Genomic DNA, 18,787 nt, shown 5'->3' on the forward strand with positions numbered 1-18,787 from the left:
TGTCTACTGTACAGGTCTACTGTCTACTGTACAGGTCTACTGTACAGGTCTACTGTACAGGTCTACTGTCTACTGTACAGGTCTACTGTCTACTGTACAGGTCTACTGTACAGGTCTACTGTCTACTGTACAGGTCTACTGTCTACTGTACAGGTCTACTGTCTACTGTACAGGTCTACTGTCTACTGTACAGGTCTACTGTCTACTGTACAGGTCTACTGTACAGGTCTACTGTCTACTGTACAGGTCTACTGTCTACTGTACAGGTCTACTGTCTACTGTACAGGTCTACTGTACAGGTCTACTGTCTACTGTACAGGTCTACTGTACAGGTCTACTGTCTACTGTACAGGTCTACTGTCTACTGTACAGGTCTACTGTACAGGTCTACTGTACAGGTCTACTGTCTACTGTACAGGTCTACTGTCTACTGTACAGGTCTACTGTCTACTGTACAGGTCTACTGTACAGGTCTACTGTCTACTGTACAGGTCTACTGTCTACTGTACAGGTCTACTGTCTACTGTACAGGTCTACTGTCTACTGTACAGGTCTACTGTCTACTGTACAGGTCTACTGTCTACTGTACAGGTCTACTGTACAGGTCTACTGTCTACTGTACAGGTCTACTGTCTACTGTACAGGTCTACTGTCTACTGTACAGGTCTACTGTACAGGTCTACTGTCTACTGTACAGGTCTACTGTCTACTGTACAGGTCTACTGTCTACTGTACAGGTCTACTGTACAGGTCTACTGTCTACTGTACAGGTCTACTGTCTACTGTACAGGTCTACTGTCTACTGGTCTACTGTACAGGTCTACTGTCTACTGTACAGGTCTACTGTCTACTGTACAGGTCTACTGTCTACTGTACAGGTCTACTGTCTACTGTACAGGTCTACTGTACAGGTCTACTGTCTACTGTACAGGTCTACTGTCTACTGTACAGGTCTACTGTACAGGTCTACTGTACAGGTCTACTGTCTACTGTACAGGTCTACTGTCTACTGTACAGGTCTACTGTCTACTGTACAGGTCTACTGTACAGGTCTACTGTACAGGTCTACTGTCTACTGTACAGGTCTACTGTCTACTGTACAGGTCTACTGTCTACTGTACAGGTCTACTGTCTACTGTACAGGTCTACTGTCTACTGTACAGGTCTACTGTACAGGTCTACTGTCTACTGTACAGGTCTACTGTCTACTGTACAGGTCTACTGTACAGGTCTACTGTCTACTGTACAGGTCTACTGTCTACTGTACAGGTCTACTGTCTACTGTACAGGTCTACTGTACAGGTCTACTGTCTACTGTACAGGTCTACTGTCTACTGTACAGGTCTACTGTACAGGTCTACTGTCTACTGTACAGGTCTACTGTCTACTGTACAGGTCTACTGTACAGGTCTACTGTCTACTGTACAGGTCTACTGTCTACTGTACAGGTCTACTGTCTACTGTACAGGTCTACTGTCTACTGTACAGGTCTACTGTCTACTGTACAGGTCTACTGTACAGGTCTACTGTCTACTGTACAGGTCTACTGTCTACTGTACAGGTCTACTGTCTACTGTACAGGTCTACTGTCTACTGTACAGGTCTACTGTACAGGTCTACTGTCTACTGTACAGGTCTACTGTCTACTGTACAGGTCTACTGTCTACTGTACAGGTCTACTGTACAGGTCTACTGTCTACTGTACAGGTCTACTGTCTACTGTACAGGTCTACTGTACAGGTCTACTGTCTACTGTACAGGTCTACTGTCTACTGTACAGGTCTACTGTCTACTGTACAGGTCTACTGTCTACTGTACTACTGTCTACTGTACAGGTCTACTGTACAGGTCTACTGTACAGGTCTACTGTCTACTGTACAGGTCTACTGTCTACTGTACAGGTCTACTGTCTACTGTACAGGTCTACTGTCTACTGTACAGGTCTACTGTCTACTGTACAGGTCTACTGTCTACTGTACAGGTCTACTGTCTACTGTACAGGTCTACTGTCTACTGTACAGGTCTACTGTACAGGTCTACTGTCTACTGTACAGGTCTACTGTCTACTGTACAGGTCTACTGTACAGGTCTACTGTCTACTGTACAGGTCTACTGTCTACTGTACAGGTCTACTGTCTACTGTACAGGTCTACTGTACAGGTCTACTGTCTACTGTACAGGTCTACTGTCTACTGTACAGGTCTACTGTCTACTGTACAGGTCTACTGTCTACTGTACAGGTCTACTGTACAGGTCTACTGTCTACTGTACAGGTCTACTGTCTACTGTACAGGTCTACTGTACAGGTCTACTGTCTACTGTACAGGTCTACTGTCTACTGTACAGGTCTACTGTACAGGTCTACTGTCTACTGTACAGGTCTACTGTCTACTGTACAGGTCTACTGTCTACTGTACAGGTCTACTGTACAGGTCTACTGTCTACTGTACAGGTCTACTGTCTACTGTACAGGTCTACTGTCTACTGTACAGGTCTACTGTACAGGTCTACTGTACAGGTCTACTGTCTACTGTACAGGTCTACTGTACAGGTCTACTGTACAGGTCTACTGTCTACTGTACAGGTCTACTGTCTACTGTACAGGTCTACTGTCTACTGTACAGGTCTACTGTCTACTGTACAGGTCTACTGTACAGGTCTACTGTCTACTGTACAGGTCTACTGTCTACTGTACAGGTCTACTGTCTACTGTATAGGTCTACTGTCTACTGTACAGGTCTACTGTCTACTGTACAGGTCTACTGTACAGGTCTACTGTCTACTGTACAGGTCTACTGTCTACTGTACAGGTCTACTGTACAGGTCTACTGTCTACTGTACAGGTCTACTGTCTACTGTACAGGTCTACTGTCTACTGTACAGGTCTACTGTACAGGTCTACTGTCTACTGTACAGGTCTACTGTCTACTGTACAGGTCTACTGTCTACTGTACAGGTCTACTGTCTAGGTCTACTGTACAGGTCTACTGTCTACTGTACAGGTCTACTGTCTACTGTACAGGTCTACTGTCTACTGTACAGGTCTACTGTCTACTGTACAGGTCTACTGTCTACTGTACAGGTCTACTGTACAGGTCTACTGTCTACTGTACAGGTCTACTGTCTACGTCTACGTAGGTCTACTGTCTACTGTACAGGTCTACTGTCTACTGTACAGGTCTACTGTCTACTGTACAGGTCTACTGTACAGGTCTACTGTCTACTGTACAGGTCTACTGTCTACTGTACAGGTCTACTGTCTACTGTACAGGTCTACTGTCTACTGTACAGGTCTACTGTACAGGTCTACTGTACAGGTCTACTGTCTACTGTACAGGTCTACTGTCAGGTCTACTGTACAGGTCTACTGTCTACTGTACAGGTCTACTGTCTACTGTACAGGTCTACTGTCTACTGTACAGGTCTACTGTACAGGTCTACTGTCTACTGTACAGGTCTACTGTCTACTGTACAGGTCTACTGTACAGGTCTACTGTCTACTGTACAGGTCTACTGTCTACTGTACAGGTCTACTGTCTACTGTACAGGTCTACTGTACAGGTCTACTGTACAGGTCTACTGTCTACTGTACAGGTCTACTGTCTACTGTACAGGTCTACTGTACAGGTCTACTGTCTACTGTACAGGTCTACTGTCTACTGTACAGGTCTACTGTACAGGTCTACTGTCTACTGTCCAGGTCTACTGTCTACTGTACAGGTCTACTGTCTACTGTACAGGTCTACTGTCTACTGTACAGGTCTACTGTCTACTGTACAGGTCTACTGTATAGGTCTACTGTATAGGTCTACTGTCTACTGTACAGGTCTACTGTCTACTGTACAGGTCTACTGTCTAGCTGTACAGGTCTACTGTACAGGTCTACTGTCTACTGTACAGGTCTACTGTCTACTGTACAGGTCTACTGTCTACTGTACAGGTCTACTGTACAGGTCTACTGTCTACTGTACAGGTCTACTGTCTACTGTACAGGTCTACTGTCTACTGTACAGGTCTACTGTACAGGTCTACTGTCTACTGTACAGGTCTACTGTCTACTGTACAGGTCTACTGTACAGGTCTACTGTAGGTCTACTGTCTACTGTACAGGTCTACTGTCTACTGTACAGGTCTACTGTCTACTGTACAGGTCTACTGTACAGGTCTACTGTCTACTGTACAGGTCTACTGTCTACTGTAGGTCTACTGTACAGGTCTACTGTCTACTGTACAGGTCTACTGTCTACTGTACAGGTCTACTGTCTACTGTACAGGTCTACTGTACAGGTCTACTGTCTACTGTACAGGTCTACTGTCTACTGTACAGGTCTACTGTCTACTGTACAGGTCTACTGTACAGGTCTACTGTACAGGTCTACTGTCTACTGTACAGGTCTACTGTCTACTGTACAGGTCTACTGTACAGGTCTACTGTCTACTGTACAGGTCTACTGTCTACTGGTCTACTGTACAGGTCTACTGTCTACTGTACAGGTCTACTGTCTACTGTACAGGTCTACTGTCTACTGTACAGGTCTACTGTACAGGTCTACTGTCTACTGTACAGGTCTACTGTCTACTGTACAGGTCTACTGTACAGGTCTACTGTCTACTGTACAGGTCTACTGTCTACTGTACAGGTCTACTGTCTACTGTACAGGTCTACTGTACAGGTCTACTGTAGGTCTACTGTACAGGTCTACTGTACAGGTCTACTGTCTACTGTACAGGTCTACTGTCTACTGTACAGGTCTACTGTATAGGTCTACTGTCTACTGTACAGGTCTACTGTCTACTGTACAGGTCTACTGTCTACTGTACAGGTCTACTGTATAGGTCTACTGTACAGGTCTACTGTCTACTGTACAGGTCTACTGTCTACTGTACAGGTCTACTGTCTACTGTCTACTGTACAGGTCTACTGTCTACTGTACAGGTCTACTGTCTACTGTACAGGTCTACTGTACAGGTCTACTGTCTACTGTACAGGTCTACTGTCTACTGTACAGGTCTACTGTCTACTGTACAGGTCTACTGTACAGGTCTACTGTCTACTGTATAGGTCTACTGTACAGGTCTACTGTCTACTGTACAGGTCTACTGTCTACTGTACAGGTCTACTGTACAGGTCTACTGTCTACTGTACAGGTCTACTGTCTACTGTACAGGTCTACTGTCTACTGTACAGGTCTACTGTCTACTGTATAGGTCTACTGTACAGGTCTACTGTACAGGTCTACTGTCTACTGTACAGGTCTACTGTCTACTGTATAGGTCTACTGTCCAGGTCTACTGTCTACTGTACAGGTCTACTGTCTACTGTATAGGTCTACTGTCTACTGTACAGGTCTACTGTCTACTGTACGTCTACGGTCTACTGTCTACTGTACAGGTCTACTGTATAGGTCTACTGTATAGGTCTACTGTATAGGTCTACTGTACAGGTCTACTGTATGTTACTGGAATGAACGTCTGATATTTTGATATAGCAGCTGGCCAAAATGAGTGAGTACATTAAGAGTGTGTCTATGCGTGTGTGTTTGTGTCCGTGTGTGTCCGTGTGTGTGTGTGTTTGTGTCCGTGTGTGTTTGTACGTGTGTGTGCATGTCCATGCATATGTACATAAATGTGTGTGTCCATGTGTGCTTGTCTGCATGTGTGTGTCTGTCCATGTGTGTGTGTGTGCTTGTCTGTGTGTGTGTGCTTGTCTGTGTGTGTGTGCTTGTCTGTGTACGTGTGTGTGTGTGTGTGTGCTTGCCTGTGTGTGCGTGTGTGTGTGTGTTTGTGTGTGTCCGTGTGTGCTTGCTGTATTGGTTCTCTATACTGTACATGTGTTACTTACACGATCCAGTCGACGGCCAGCATGAGTGACAGGTCGTTGGTGGGCAGGCCGATAGCCTCCAGGATGATGGCGATGGTGATGATACCCCCGGCTGGGATGCCTGCTGCGCCCACACTGGATGCTGTGGCTGTCACACTGTGGGGACAGAGCCACTGCATGTGATACTTTGTCAGCGCATCAGACATAGGGTTGCAAAATTCCACTAACTTTCCCAAATTTCCCAGGTTGTAGTAATCTGGATTTCTTGCTTATTCCCTCCTGATTCCCGGGAATCTTCCAACTGGAATTTCTGAAAAACCTGGGAACCTGGGAATTTTGCAAACCCCCTACCCACCATTCCTTCTGTCCCCACCCACCCTTCCTTCTGACCCCACCCACCATTCCTTCTGACCCCACCCACCATCCCTTCTGACCCCACCCACCCACCCTTCCTTCTGACCCCACCCACCCTTCCTTCTGACCCCACCCACCATCCCTTCTGACCCCACCCACCATCCCTTCTGACCCCACCCACCATCCCTTCTGACCCCACCCACCATCCCTTCTGTCGCCACCCACCATCCCTTCTGTCGCCATCCACCCTTCCTTCTGACCCCATCCACCCTTCCTTCTGACCCCATCCACCCTTCCTTCTGACCCCATCCACCCTTCCTTCTGACCCCATCCACCCTTCCTTCTGACCCCATCCACCCATCCTTCTGTCCCCATCCACCCTTCCTTCTGACCCCACCCACCATTCCTTCTGACCCCACCCACCATTCCTTCTGACCCCACTATTCCACCATTCCTTCTGACCCCACCCACCATTCCACCATTCCTTCTGACCCCACCCACCATTCCTTCTGACCCCACTATTCCACCATTCCTTCTGACCCCACCCACCATTCCACCATTCCTTCTGACCCCACCCACCATTCCACCATTCCTTCTGACCCCACCCACCATTCCTTCTGACCCCACTATTCCACCATTCCTTCTGACCCCACCCACCATTCCTTCTGACCCCACCCACCATTCCTTCTGACCCCACAAAAAAATAAAAAAAAAAATAAAAAAAAAAATAAAAAAAATAAATAAAATAAATTTGATTTGATTTGATTTATTCCACCATTCCTTCTGACCCCACCCACCATTCCACCATTCCTTCAGACCCCACCCACCATTCCACCATTCCTTCTGACCCCACCCACCATTCCTTCTGACCCCACCCCACTCACAGGATGGTGAAGATCTGACCGGCGTTGAGCTCTATGTTGTTGAGCTGAGCGATGAAGACAGCCGCGACGCACTGGAAGATGGCCGCCCCGTCCATGTTGACGGTGGCTCCGATGGGAAGGATGAAACGACTGATCCGCTTGTCCACTCCGTTGTTCTCCTCTACACACTTCATCATGGAGGGCAGGGTCGCCGAGCTGAGGAGAGAGAGGTGGAGGGAGGGAGGGAGGGACCAGTAAGATACAGTGGTTAAATTACAGCATATTCATCTGGAACATTTTACAGTACTTTACTAGCAACTTCAGTTCCTCTGCTTTGACAATATTTACATGAGTATTCTGCAAGTGAAGATGTATTGAATAGCAAGAGAAGGAAGGGGAGAGAGGGAGAGAAATAGAGAGAGAATGAGAGCGAGAGATAGCCACCCGAAAAACATATTGTAGTGTAACTTAAACCAAAACCCTTCCATACAGAGAGAGGGTAAAGACCACAGAACTAGAATGAATAGAAGTCAGAGGTTACCATCCCTTCTACTCATTCTATTTCTATGGTAAAGACCCTCCAGGAATGTCCTGGATCTCCATGGATTAGATAGAGAGGTGGTGGGGTCCAGAGTCTGAAGATTGAGGTTGGAACAACTCAGCCAAAGGTTTAGGTTACTTACAGCAGGCTACTTACAGCAGGCTACTTACAGCAGGTTACTTACAGCAGGCTACTTACAGCAGGTTACTTACAGCAGAGGATACTTGGAGACAATGTTTGTGTCCCAAATGGCACTACTTTTGACCAGAGCCCAGGTGTATGTTCAGGCTCTAGTCAAAAGTAGTGCACTATAGAGGGAATAGGGTGGGGTGAAGCCTTGGAGACAAAGCCTGCTAGCAATGCACTGCTAATGGACTGGGTTCATAGAGGTGGAGGGATTTACTGGGTAATCAGGTCACACTGGGTTCACAGAAGTGGAGGGATTTACTGGGTAATCAGGTCACACTGGGTTCACAGAAGTGGAGGGATTTACTGGGTAATCAGGTCACACTGGGTTCATAGAGGTGGAGGGATTTACTGGGTAATCAGGTCACACTGGGTTCACAGAAGTAGAGGGATTTACTGGGTAATCAGGTCACACTGGGTTCACAGAAGTGGAGGGATTTACTGGGTAATCAGGTCACACTGGGTTCATAGAAGTGGAGGGATTTACTGGGTAATCAGGTCACACTGGGTTCACAGAAGTGGAGGGATTTACTGGGTAATCAGGTCACACTGGGTTCACAGAAGTGGAGGGATTTACTGGGTAATCAGGTCACACTGGGTTCATAGAGGTGGAGGGATTTACTGGGTAATCAGGTCACACTGGGTTCACAGAAGTGGAGAGATTTACTGGGTAATCAGGTCACACTGGGTTCACAGAGGTGGAGGGATTTATTGGGTAATCAGGTCACACTGGATTCACAGAAGTGGAGGGATTTACTGGGTAATCAGGTCACACTGGGTTCACAGAAGTGGAGGGATTTACTGGGTAATCAGGTCACACTGGGTTCACAGAAGTGGAGGGATTTACTGGGTAATCAGGTCACACTGGGTTCACAGAAGTGGAGGGATTTACTGGGTAATCAGGTCACACTGGGTTCACAGAAGTGGAGGGATTTACTGGGTAATCAGGTCACACTGGGTTCATAGAGGTGGAGGGATTTACTGGGTAATCAGGTCACACTGGGTTCACAGAAGTGGAGGGATTTACTGGGTAATCAGGTCACACTGGGTTCACAGAAGTGGAGGGATTTACTGGGTAATCAGGTCACACTGGGTTCATAGAAGTGGAGGGATTTACTGGGTAATCAGGTCACACTGGGTTCATAGAAGTGGAGGGATTTACTGGGTAATCAGGTCACACTGGGTTCACAGAAGTGGAGGGATTTACTGGGTAATCAGGTCACACTGGGTTCACAGAAGTGGAGAGATTTACTGGGTAATCAGGTCACACTGGGTTCACAGAAGTGGAGAGATTTACTGGGTAATCAGGTCACACTGGGTTCACAGAAGTGGAGGGATTTACTGGGTAAACAGGTCACACTGGGTTCACTGAGGTGGAGGGATTTACTGGGTAATCAGGTCACACTGGATTCACAGAGGTGGAGGGATTTACTGGTTAATCAGGTCACACTGGGTTCACAGAAGTGGAGGGATTTACTGGGTAATCAGGTCACACTGGGTTCACAGAAGTGGAGGGATTTACTGGGTAATCAGGTCACACTGGGTTCACAGAGGTGGAGGGATTTACTGGGTAATCAGGTCACACTGGGTTCACAGAAGTGGAGGGATTTACTGGTTAACCAGGTCACACTGGTTTGTTAATGTTTATACATTGATTGGCTGCTTTGTATGTTTGAGCTGATCTGAATCTTATGCAAAAAGCTCTTAAACGATGCCGAATGATAATTATCTTCTTGACACTGGTCAAAGACCCAAACAAGATGACTTTGAATACAGCCAAAGGGAACATGATAAAATCATTGTATGGGAGTCCCTTTTTGACATGCCGGGGGTAATTCTGACCTCTCGAAAGAACTGTTACACTTATCTAAGCGCCAGACGAGAACGTATCTACATGTAGTCACTCTTAGTGATTATGGGCGTCAAGGCATTATTCCACAGGGACTCAGGTGTCAAAAATAACCATCTTTGGGACAGCACACAGATGATTTCTGGGAGCGCTGGTGTGCCATCCTGAACAAATGATCGATGGATTTAATGACATTAATTGTTGACCAGTTGAAAAAGCATTTGATTGAAATGGATAACACGATTGAAGAGAAACGCACAGCTCTGCAAGGAGCCGTTAATGATGATGTCATATTCAATGAACTGATGACAACTAACCAAGCGCTCCAGGACAAGTTGTCTACAGAAATAAAGGAACTTAAAATCAACCAAGACAAAAAAGACAAGGCCGAGGATAAAGTCTACTTCTGGAGAAACCCTGACAAGAGGTCCTGCTCCTCCTCTCCATGACAGACGCAGGAGGGATGCTGCTTCCTTCTATCCACCCCCGTCTGACCAACACTACAACCAGCGCCTCATCTGCTTCCTTCTATCCACCCCCGTCTGACCAACACTACAACCAGCGCCTCATCTGCTTCCTTCTATCCACCCCCGTCTGACCAACGCTCTACAACCAGGGCCTCATCTGCTTCCTTCTATCCACCCCCGTCTGACCAACGCACTACAACCAGCGCCTCATCTGCTTCCTTCTATCCACCCCCGTCTGACCAACGCTCTACAACCAGCGCCTCATCTGCTTCCTTCTATCCACCCCCGTCTGACCAACGCTCTACAACCAGCGCCTCATCTGCTTCCTTCTATCCACCCCCGTCTGACCAACACTACAACCAGCGCCTCATCTGCTTCCTTCTATCCACCCCCGTCTGACCAACACTACAACCAGCGCCTCATCTGCTTCCTTCTATCCACCCCCGTCTGACCAACGCTCTACAACCAGCGCCTCATCTGCTTCCTTCTATCCACCCCCGTCCGACCAACGCTCTACAACCAGCGCCTCATCTGCTTCCTTCTATCCAACTCCCGTCTGACCAACGCTCTACAACCAGCGCCTCATCTGCTTCCTTCTATCCACCCCCGTCTGACCAACACTACAACCAGCGCCTCATCTGCTTCCTTCTATCCACCCCGTCTGACCAACACTACAACCAGCGCCTCATCTGCTTCCTTCTATCCACCCCCGTCTGACCAACGCTCTACAACCAGCGCCTCATCTGCTTCCTTCTATCCACCCCCGTCTGACCAACGCTCTACAACCAGCGCCTCATCTGCTTCCTTCTATCCACCCCCGTCAGACCAACGCTCTACAACCAGCGCCTCATCTGCTTCCTTCTATCCACCCCCGTCTGACCAACGCTCTACAACCAGCGCCTCATCTGCTTCCTTCTATCCACCCCCGTCTGACCAACGCTCTACAACCAGCGCCTCATCTGCTTCCTTCTATCCACCCCCGTCTGACCAACGCTACTACAACCAGCGCCTCATCTGCTTCCTTCTATCCACCCCCGTCTGACCAACACTACAACCAGCGCCTCATCTGCTTCCTTCTATCCACCCCCGTCTGACCAACACTACAACCAGCGCCTCATCTGCTTCCTTCTATCCACCCCCGTCTGACCAACGCTCTACAACCAGCGCCTCATCTGCTTCCTTCTATCCACCCCCGTCTGACCAACGCTCTACAACCAGTGCCTCATCTGCTTCCTTCTATCCACCCCCGTCTGACCAATGCTCTACAACCAGCGCCTCATCTGCTTCCTTCTATCCACCCCCGTCTGACCAACACTACAACCAGCGCCTCATCTGCTTCCTTCTATCCACCCCCGTCTGACCAACGCTCTACAACCAGCGCCTCATCTGCTTCCTTCTATCCACCCCCGTCTGACCAACGCTCTACAACCAGCGCCTCATCTGCTTCCTTCTATCCACCCCCGTCTGACCAACGCTCTACAACCAGCGCCTCATCTGCTTCCTTCTATCCACCCCCGTCTGACCAATGCTCTACAACCAGCGCCTCATCTGCTTCCTTCTATCCACCCCCATCTGACCAACGCTCTACAACCAGCGCCTCATCTGCTTCCTTCTATCCACCCCCATCTGACCAACGCTCTACAACCAGCGCCTCATCTGCTTCCTTCTATCCACCCCCGTCGGACCAACGCTCTACAACCAGCGCCTCATCTGCTTCCTTCTATCCACCCCCGTCCGACCAACGCTCTACAACCAGCGCCTCATCTGCTTCCTTCTATCCACCCCCGTCTGACCAACACTCTACAACCAGCGCCTCATCTGCTTCCTTCTATCCACCCCCGTCTGACCAACACTACAACCAGCGCCTCATCTGCTTCCAGTGACAGTTTTTTATCCAACGAGAGCCTGGGCCGACGGAAGCGCGGAGGTGGCCGCAGACAGGCGCACCGACGAGATGCCGCTCCCAACGGGGTAAGAACAAACAACTACCAGAGGCAGAGGGGACCGTTCACACTGTCCCAGAACCCACGAAACTGAGTGTCTTCAATTTATCAAGCAAGATATTGAGCCCTGCCCATGTCTCCTTGCTTAATAAAGGGTTATCTGTTGTACCTCAGTGCAACGATTTCGATGTTAAGGTTAACATCCATTTAAGGCAATACTTTAGCTCCCGTAATCGTGATATTTCTACTGAACATGTAGGTTGCTCACTTGCACATACTCTGACTCCTTTTAGAAGTAAGAGTTATTTTGTACCTCCAGCCAATCGCAATCCATCTATGGAGAAATATTGCAGACTTGTTGAAAAAGATTTTGTTAATCTCCTTAAGAACAAACAGGAGTACATATCTTCCATAATTTACCTTAGAATGAAAAACAAGCTTTGCTTGATTTACAATCCGATACGTCAGTCCTTACCCCCCTGCTGATAAGGGTGGGTCGGTTGTACAATCCGATACGTCAGTCCTTACCCCCCTGCTGATAAGGGTGGGTCGGTTGTACAATCCGATACGTCAGTCCTTACCCTCCCTGCTGATAAGGGTGGGTCGGTAGTACAATCCGATACGTCAGTCCTTACCCTCCCTGCTGATAAGGGTGGGTCGGTGGTACAATCCGATACGTCAGTCCTTACCCTCCCTGCTGATAAGGGTGGGTCGGTGGTACAATCCGATACGTCAGTCCTTACCCTCCCTGCTGATAAGGGTGGGTCGGTGGTACAATCCGATACGTCAGTCCTTACCCTCCCTGCTGATAAGGGTGGGTCGGTTGTACAATCCGATATGTCAGTCCTTACCCCCCTGCTGATAAGGGTGGGTCGGTGGTACAATCCGATACGTCAGTCCTTACCCTCCCTGCTGATAAGGGTGGGTCGGTTGTACAATCCGATACGTCAGTCCTTACCCTCCCTGCTGATAAGGGTGGGTCGGTTGTACAATCCGATACGTCAGTCCTTACCCCCCTGCTGATAAGGGTGGGTCGGTGGTACAATCCGATACGTCAGTCCTTACCCTCCCTGCTGATAAGGGTGGGTCGGTTGTACAATCCGATACGTCAGTCCTTACCCTCCCTGCTGATAAGGGTTGGTCGGTTGTACAATCCGATACGTCAGTCCTTACCCTCCCTGCTGATAAGGGTGGGTCGGTTGTACTCATGGATAGGACTGTTTATGTAAATGAGTGTCATAGACAACTGTTTGACAACACCTTTTACAAGAAACTCAGAAGTGACCCCACTGCCCCATTTCACCAGCAGTATGATCTCTATTATTGAATCTCTTGATCCTCTCCCTGACGACTTTTGACTTTTGATGTTGAGTCATTATACACAAATATTCCACACAAGGGCGGTATTGAAGCTATGGAACATTTTCTTCTGCATCGTGACTCTAATGAACTACCTTCCAGTGCTGCATTATAACACTGGCTGAAATAGTACTCACACACAACTACTTCATGTTTCTAAGTGATTTCTTTATTCAGACGAAGGGTACTGCTATGGGATCCCCCATGGTTCCTAACTATGCTAATTTGTATGTGGGCTACATGGAGAAACAGGCCATTTTCCATCCTCTCAAAAAAAAGGTTTTCTTGCATAACATCATTATTTGGAAACGGCATATTGATGATATTTTTGTTCAATGGAGGGGTGATGCAAAACAGCTCCAGGCGTTCCATGCTTTTCTTAACTCTTGTTCTGAGCATCTGAGATTTACTATGCAATCTGATACACGTCAAATCAGTTTCCTTGATCTTCTGATCCTGTGTGAGGATAATGTTCTATACACTGATCTTTACAGGAAACCTACTGATCGTAACAGTTTGTTGAGGGCTGATAGTTGTCACCCGCTTCCCTTGAAAAACAGTCTGCCCTACAGCCAATTCTGTCCAATCAAAAGAATTTGCAAAAAACAAATCAGATTTGGACAGAAATATGGCTGAGACGCAAAGAAAATTAAAGGAGAAGGGGTACAAAAATGGTCAGATTAATACTGCCATTGAGAAAATTCTAAACAAACCGAGACATGATCTTTTTCAAGGACAGTCTTGCAAAAAGAAGCATTCTTGCATTCTAACTACCCGCTATTCAAAGTGCTCTGAACAAATTAAGGGAATCGTTCACAAACATTGGCACATTCTAAGCTCCGATGACAGTATCAGTAATGTGGTTTCGGAGCCTCCCTTGATCGTATTCTAGCGCCGAAGAAATCTCAGAGATCAATTGGTAAACTCTGATTTTACCACCCCAAGATATCCCTACACAACATCTATTTGCACCCCTACTGGATGGAAACTACAAGTGTAATGGCTGTGCTCAATGCAATGGCACTTATAAATGTAGATCCTTCAAATACCCCCTAACAGGGAAACAGATCCCAATCAAAGGTGTTATTACGTGCTCCACTAAGGCAGTTATTTATCTTATAACTTGTCCTTGTGGTAAAAATGATGTGGGTAAAACAAAGCTTGAATTAAAGGTACGAATCTTGGAGCATCGTAGCACCATTAGGTGATAAAACTCGATTTACCCAGTTACGGCCCACTTTTTGGAAGCAAACCACTAGGAGAGGGTATGACCTCGACAATTTATTGTTAAAACGAGAGGCTGCCTGGATCTTTAATTTAAAGACTCTTGCTCCCTTCGGTCTCAATGTAGACTTTGATCTGAAGGCATTCTTGTGATTATTGTAAATGTTGTAGGCCTATGTAGCCAAATTGTATCTATGATTGTATGCTATCCATTCATGTTTTTGATATGTTATTTCTATATCTGAGAATTAACCAATGATATCCTTTGACATTATATAAACGAGTCACCCTGCAGTGTTTGTCATTATACCCTGATGAAGACAGCTTGTCTGTCGAAACGTTTTTCAAGTGTTCTACTCCGCTAACCAGCACCTCGCCTAAATTGGTGTGCGTTTCTTTCGCCTCTAGATTATTATGTTGTCACATCTTCCCTAGACAGGTAGGTGGAGGAATACCTAGTACCTGGACAGGCAGAGGGATAGTACCCGGACAGGCAGAGGGATAGTACCTGGACAGGCAGGGGATAGTACCTGGACAGGCAGAGGGATAGTACCTGGACATGCAGAGGGATAGTACCCGGACAGGCAGAGGGATAGTACCTGAACAGGCAGGGGATAGTACCTGGACAGGCAGAGGGATAGTACCCGGACAGGCAGGGGATAGTACCTGGACAGGCAGGGGATAGTACCCGGACAGGCAGGGGATAGTACCTGGACAGGCAGAGGGATAGTACCCGGACAGGCAGAGGGATAGTACCTGGACAGGCAGGGGATAGTACCTGGACAGGCAGAGGGATAGTACCTGGACAGGCAGGGGATAGTACCTGGACAGGCAGAGGGATAGTACTGGTGGAGGGATAGTACCTAGACTGGTGGAGGGATAGTACCTGGACTGGTGAAGGGATACAGTAACAGAGGCCTACCTGGAGCAGGTGGCAAAGGCGGTGGTGAAGGGCGTGATGAGGCCGGACAGGAAGCTGAAGGGGTTCTTGCGTGTGAACCCAAAGTAGATGAGAGGCAGGACGACCCCCCCGTGGATGATATGACCCAGGACGGAGGCGAATATGTATTTCCCCAGACTGGTCACCAACAGAACCACATCCTCCATTTCCACAATCTTACTACCCACCAGGAACATGATGCCGAACGGGACGTACCTGAGGTAGGAGAAATATCGAAAGTATACCATTTGGTGAGGTGATGACTAACAGAATATTTATTTTTGCTGCAGATTTATATGAAAGAAAAAGCTAAAACATTTATCAGAAATGTAATTAAATGTTTAATTTGATTCAACATAAGTAGGCAGCTTCCCAGTCAAAAAGTAGCTTCTCATTTCAGTGTCAAATGCATAGCGTCAGCAGGCTCCAACACCTCCTGCAGTTCTTAAGGAATAAACAGTACAGACTTTATCTAGTGAGCCATCAGAAGCTCCTCTTGTTTCCCTTGGGAATAGTCTTGGGAACCAGGAGAGGCTAATCACATGATCTGGGTTGTTTAAGGTCACTCACCACATGATCCAGGACACCAGTACCATGGTGGCTTCATTGAAAGCGTTGAAGAAGCGTATGAGCTCCTCCCCCTCCTCTCCCAGCTTCCTCAGTGCCACCCCGAACACCATGGCAAAGAGAACCAGGCCCAAGATGTTCATACCATCTGGTTCTGTGCCCACAGGAACCTACATAGAACACATAACACACTTTTGTTTATGTATGGATGTTATTTAAAAAAAGAAAAAAAATCAAAACACAGAACATCATAACACAGAATATCAAAACACAAAATAGAACATAAAACATCAGAACATCATAACACAGAATATCAAAACACAAAATAGAACATAAAACATCAGAACATCATAACACAGAATATCAAAACACAAAATAGAACATAAAACATCAGAACATCATAACACAGAATATCAAAACACAAAATAGAACATAAAACATCAGAACATCATAACACAGAATATCAAAACACAAAATAGAACATAAAACATCAGAACATCATAACACAGAATATCAAAACACAGAACATCAGCAAATAGAAATCAGAACATAGCCTTTCATTTTATTTGATTCAGTAGGCTACCATTTAAATAGCCTCCTCAGATGATATTCAGCCCAGAGAAAAGAGCTATGCTCCCATTGACCCCTTCATGGGGGACCCACCACTATTGGCACTGGTCGGAGGAGGGTCTGCCATGTCTGTTCATCAGTACCCCTCATAGACTGGTAATTCTCTGCCAATGAATGAGCCAAACATTTCTATGAGTGTCCCAAATGGTACCCTAATCCCTATAAATCATCATAGAGCCCTGGTTAAAAGTAGTGCACTATATAGAGCCCTGGTTAAAGTAGTGCACTATATAGGTAATAGAGTGCCATTTGGAACGTATGCCCTTGTCAGTCTGGCAGCTGGGTACAAGAGGGTGATTCAGAAAGGGTCTGGCCCCAGAAGGGACTGGCCCTCCAATCCTTGTCACCCCTCCCAGTCCCTGATTCCCGTCTTCTCTTCCTCTGCGGGCCCTGTGACGGCTGGGCAAAACTACCCAGCTGAGTGATGACATAGCTGGGCGTCCTTCCAGCCTCGCTTGGAGGTCAAGTCAACAAGTCAGAAAAATTGTCACGTTCCAAGCCGACTACAATGCTGGGAGCTCATATCATCTGTGCTGACTGGACCAAGATTTAAGTATCTTGGTGACAGAATCTCTTCTCCGTTTTTTTTTTCTTCCCCAAACGTCTTCTGAAATTCACACAGAAATAAAAACAGATAAAGAATTCTGTGTCACCACATTTTCCTGTAGCGATGATTGACCTTCTCACCCCAGCTCTGTACACATGCACGCATACACACAGACAAACACACACTCAGCAATGCCAACCAGCCACTACGTCTGAGTGTATCTGGCCCAGGGTGCTCCAGGAATCCATCCTCGGACCGTGCCAGACCAGGGTTCCCTGTTTGGACTCTCTCTCTCTCTCTCTCTTAGAGGCAGAGTCATTGCTCAAACTCTATCTCTCTCTTAAAATCAGAGTCGTTGGTCAAACTAACATGCTAGCTGGCCAACAGTCCAGGCCTGCCTGGCTATATGAGGGCTGAATATGACACGTGTCATGACATTGCCCTCTTTGGGTATAGCGAGTACCCTCCCCCTCTCTCTTATCACCTCTCTCTCCCTCCTACACCCAGGTTCTGTTATCTCAGGTCGTAAATTCCATGAGGAGACTCTCCTCAGGGCCATGCAGTATAGAGAGAGTTTCACAGTAGAACAAAGGAACTTCTTCTACATCACAGAACTTGAGAACTGAACAATATCCATGTTTTGGAGAATGTGTAAACGGTCGGTGGAGAAGCCAGCTACGACCGGTCTGTTTTGTTTAATGTTTGTGACCTCATGAAAGACGATACAGCCACATTACCACAACTCTGTTTATACATTAGCCTCCGTTATGAGGTTTGCATCTAATTATTGTATAAAATGAATGAGTAAAGATGAAACTATTTGTGAAATTATGTAAGGTGATGTTGAACCATTAACGTGAGAGAATTGTATTCCCTTTAAAGTTTAACTAAGTCATTGGCCCGCCCCATGAGCACAGACATTGATCTGGCGTTATGGGACAGTCCTTTTCTACTGTTCCGAATAAAACCCCCACCTGGAGAAATCCTCTTGAGACCATGTGTACCTCGATCACCGAGAGGGCAAAGGTTTGAGTAGAGACCACAAAAACCTCAGTATAAGCTAAGGTTGTAATGGTTGTTGAAACTGAAACTATCGATCCCGACAGAATAAGAGCAAATCTTAGATACTAATTACTAGTCTGCAGCTAGAAACTATGTTAACCTGAGATGCGAAGACTGACAACCGCCAAAACATCTATTCTATAAGAACATTTCTGAATGGGACTCTGAAGTGTCCTTTGTAACCACGAAAGACTTCTTAGAAGCAGATGGAGAGACGAGCGGATGAACTTTCCAACAGAAAGACGGACGATTCCAACAGAGATCTCTGACAACACACTGAGCGTAAATATATATTGATTGCAATGATTCCCGAATGAGTGAGCGTGCATGTGCAAAGGATTAGCATTTCAATTAATAATTATCAACTGTTTAGTGACTTGTAATTCCCGCCCTTCTCAGTCCACATCCACTTCCCTTTGTCCACCAAGCCGTCA

The 18,787-nt window shown here is 46.8% G+C and overlaps 1 protein-coding gene across 1 annotated transcript in view; it reads right to left on the reverse strand.

Moving 5' to 3' along the window:
* The window catches only part of LOC106562888 (neutral amino acid transporter A), a 73,190-nt gene that overhangs the window by 15,166 nt on the left and 39,237 nt on the right, over positions 1 to 18,787 (reverse strand). The window contains exons 4-7 of the mRNA XM_045687163.2: positions 16,118 to 16,284; positions 15,530 to 15,763; positions 7,060 to 7,254; positions 5,843 to 5,977 (exon numbers count right to left, since the gene is read on the reverse strand). Of these exons, the coding sequence (XP_045543119.2) occupies positions 5,843 to 5,977; positions 7,060 to 7,254; positions 15,530 to 15,763; positions 16,118 to 16,284 (731 nt within the window). The remainder of the gene's footprint in view (positions 1 to 5,842; positions 5,978 to 7,059; positions 7,255 to 15,529; positions 15,764 to 16,117; positions 16,285 to 18,787) is intronic.

Source organism: Salmo salar, chromosome 01, assembly GCF_965601325.2.
Source record: "Salmo salar chromosome 01, fSalSal1, whole genome shotgun sequence".
In the NCBI taxonomy this organism is placed as follows: Eukaryota; Metazoa; Chordata; class Actinopteri; order Salmoniformes; family Salmonidae; genus Salmo; species Salmo salar.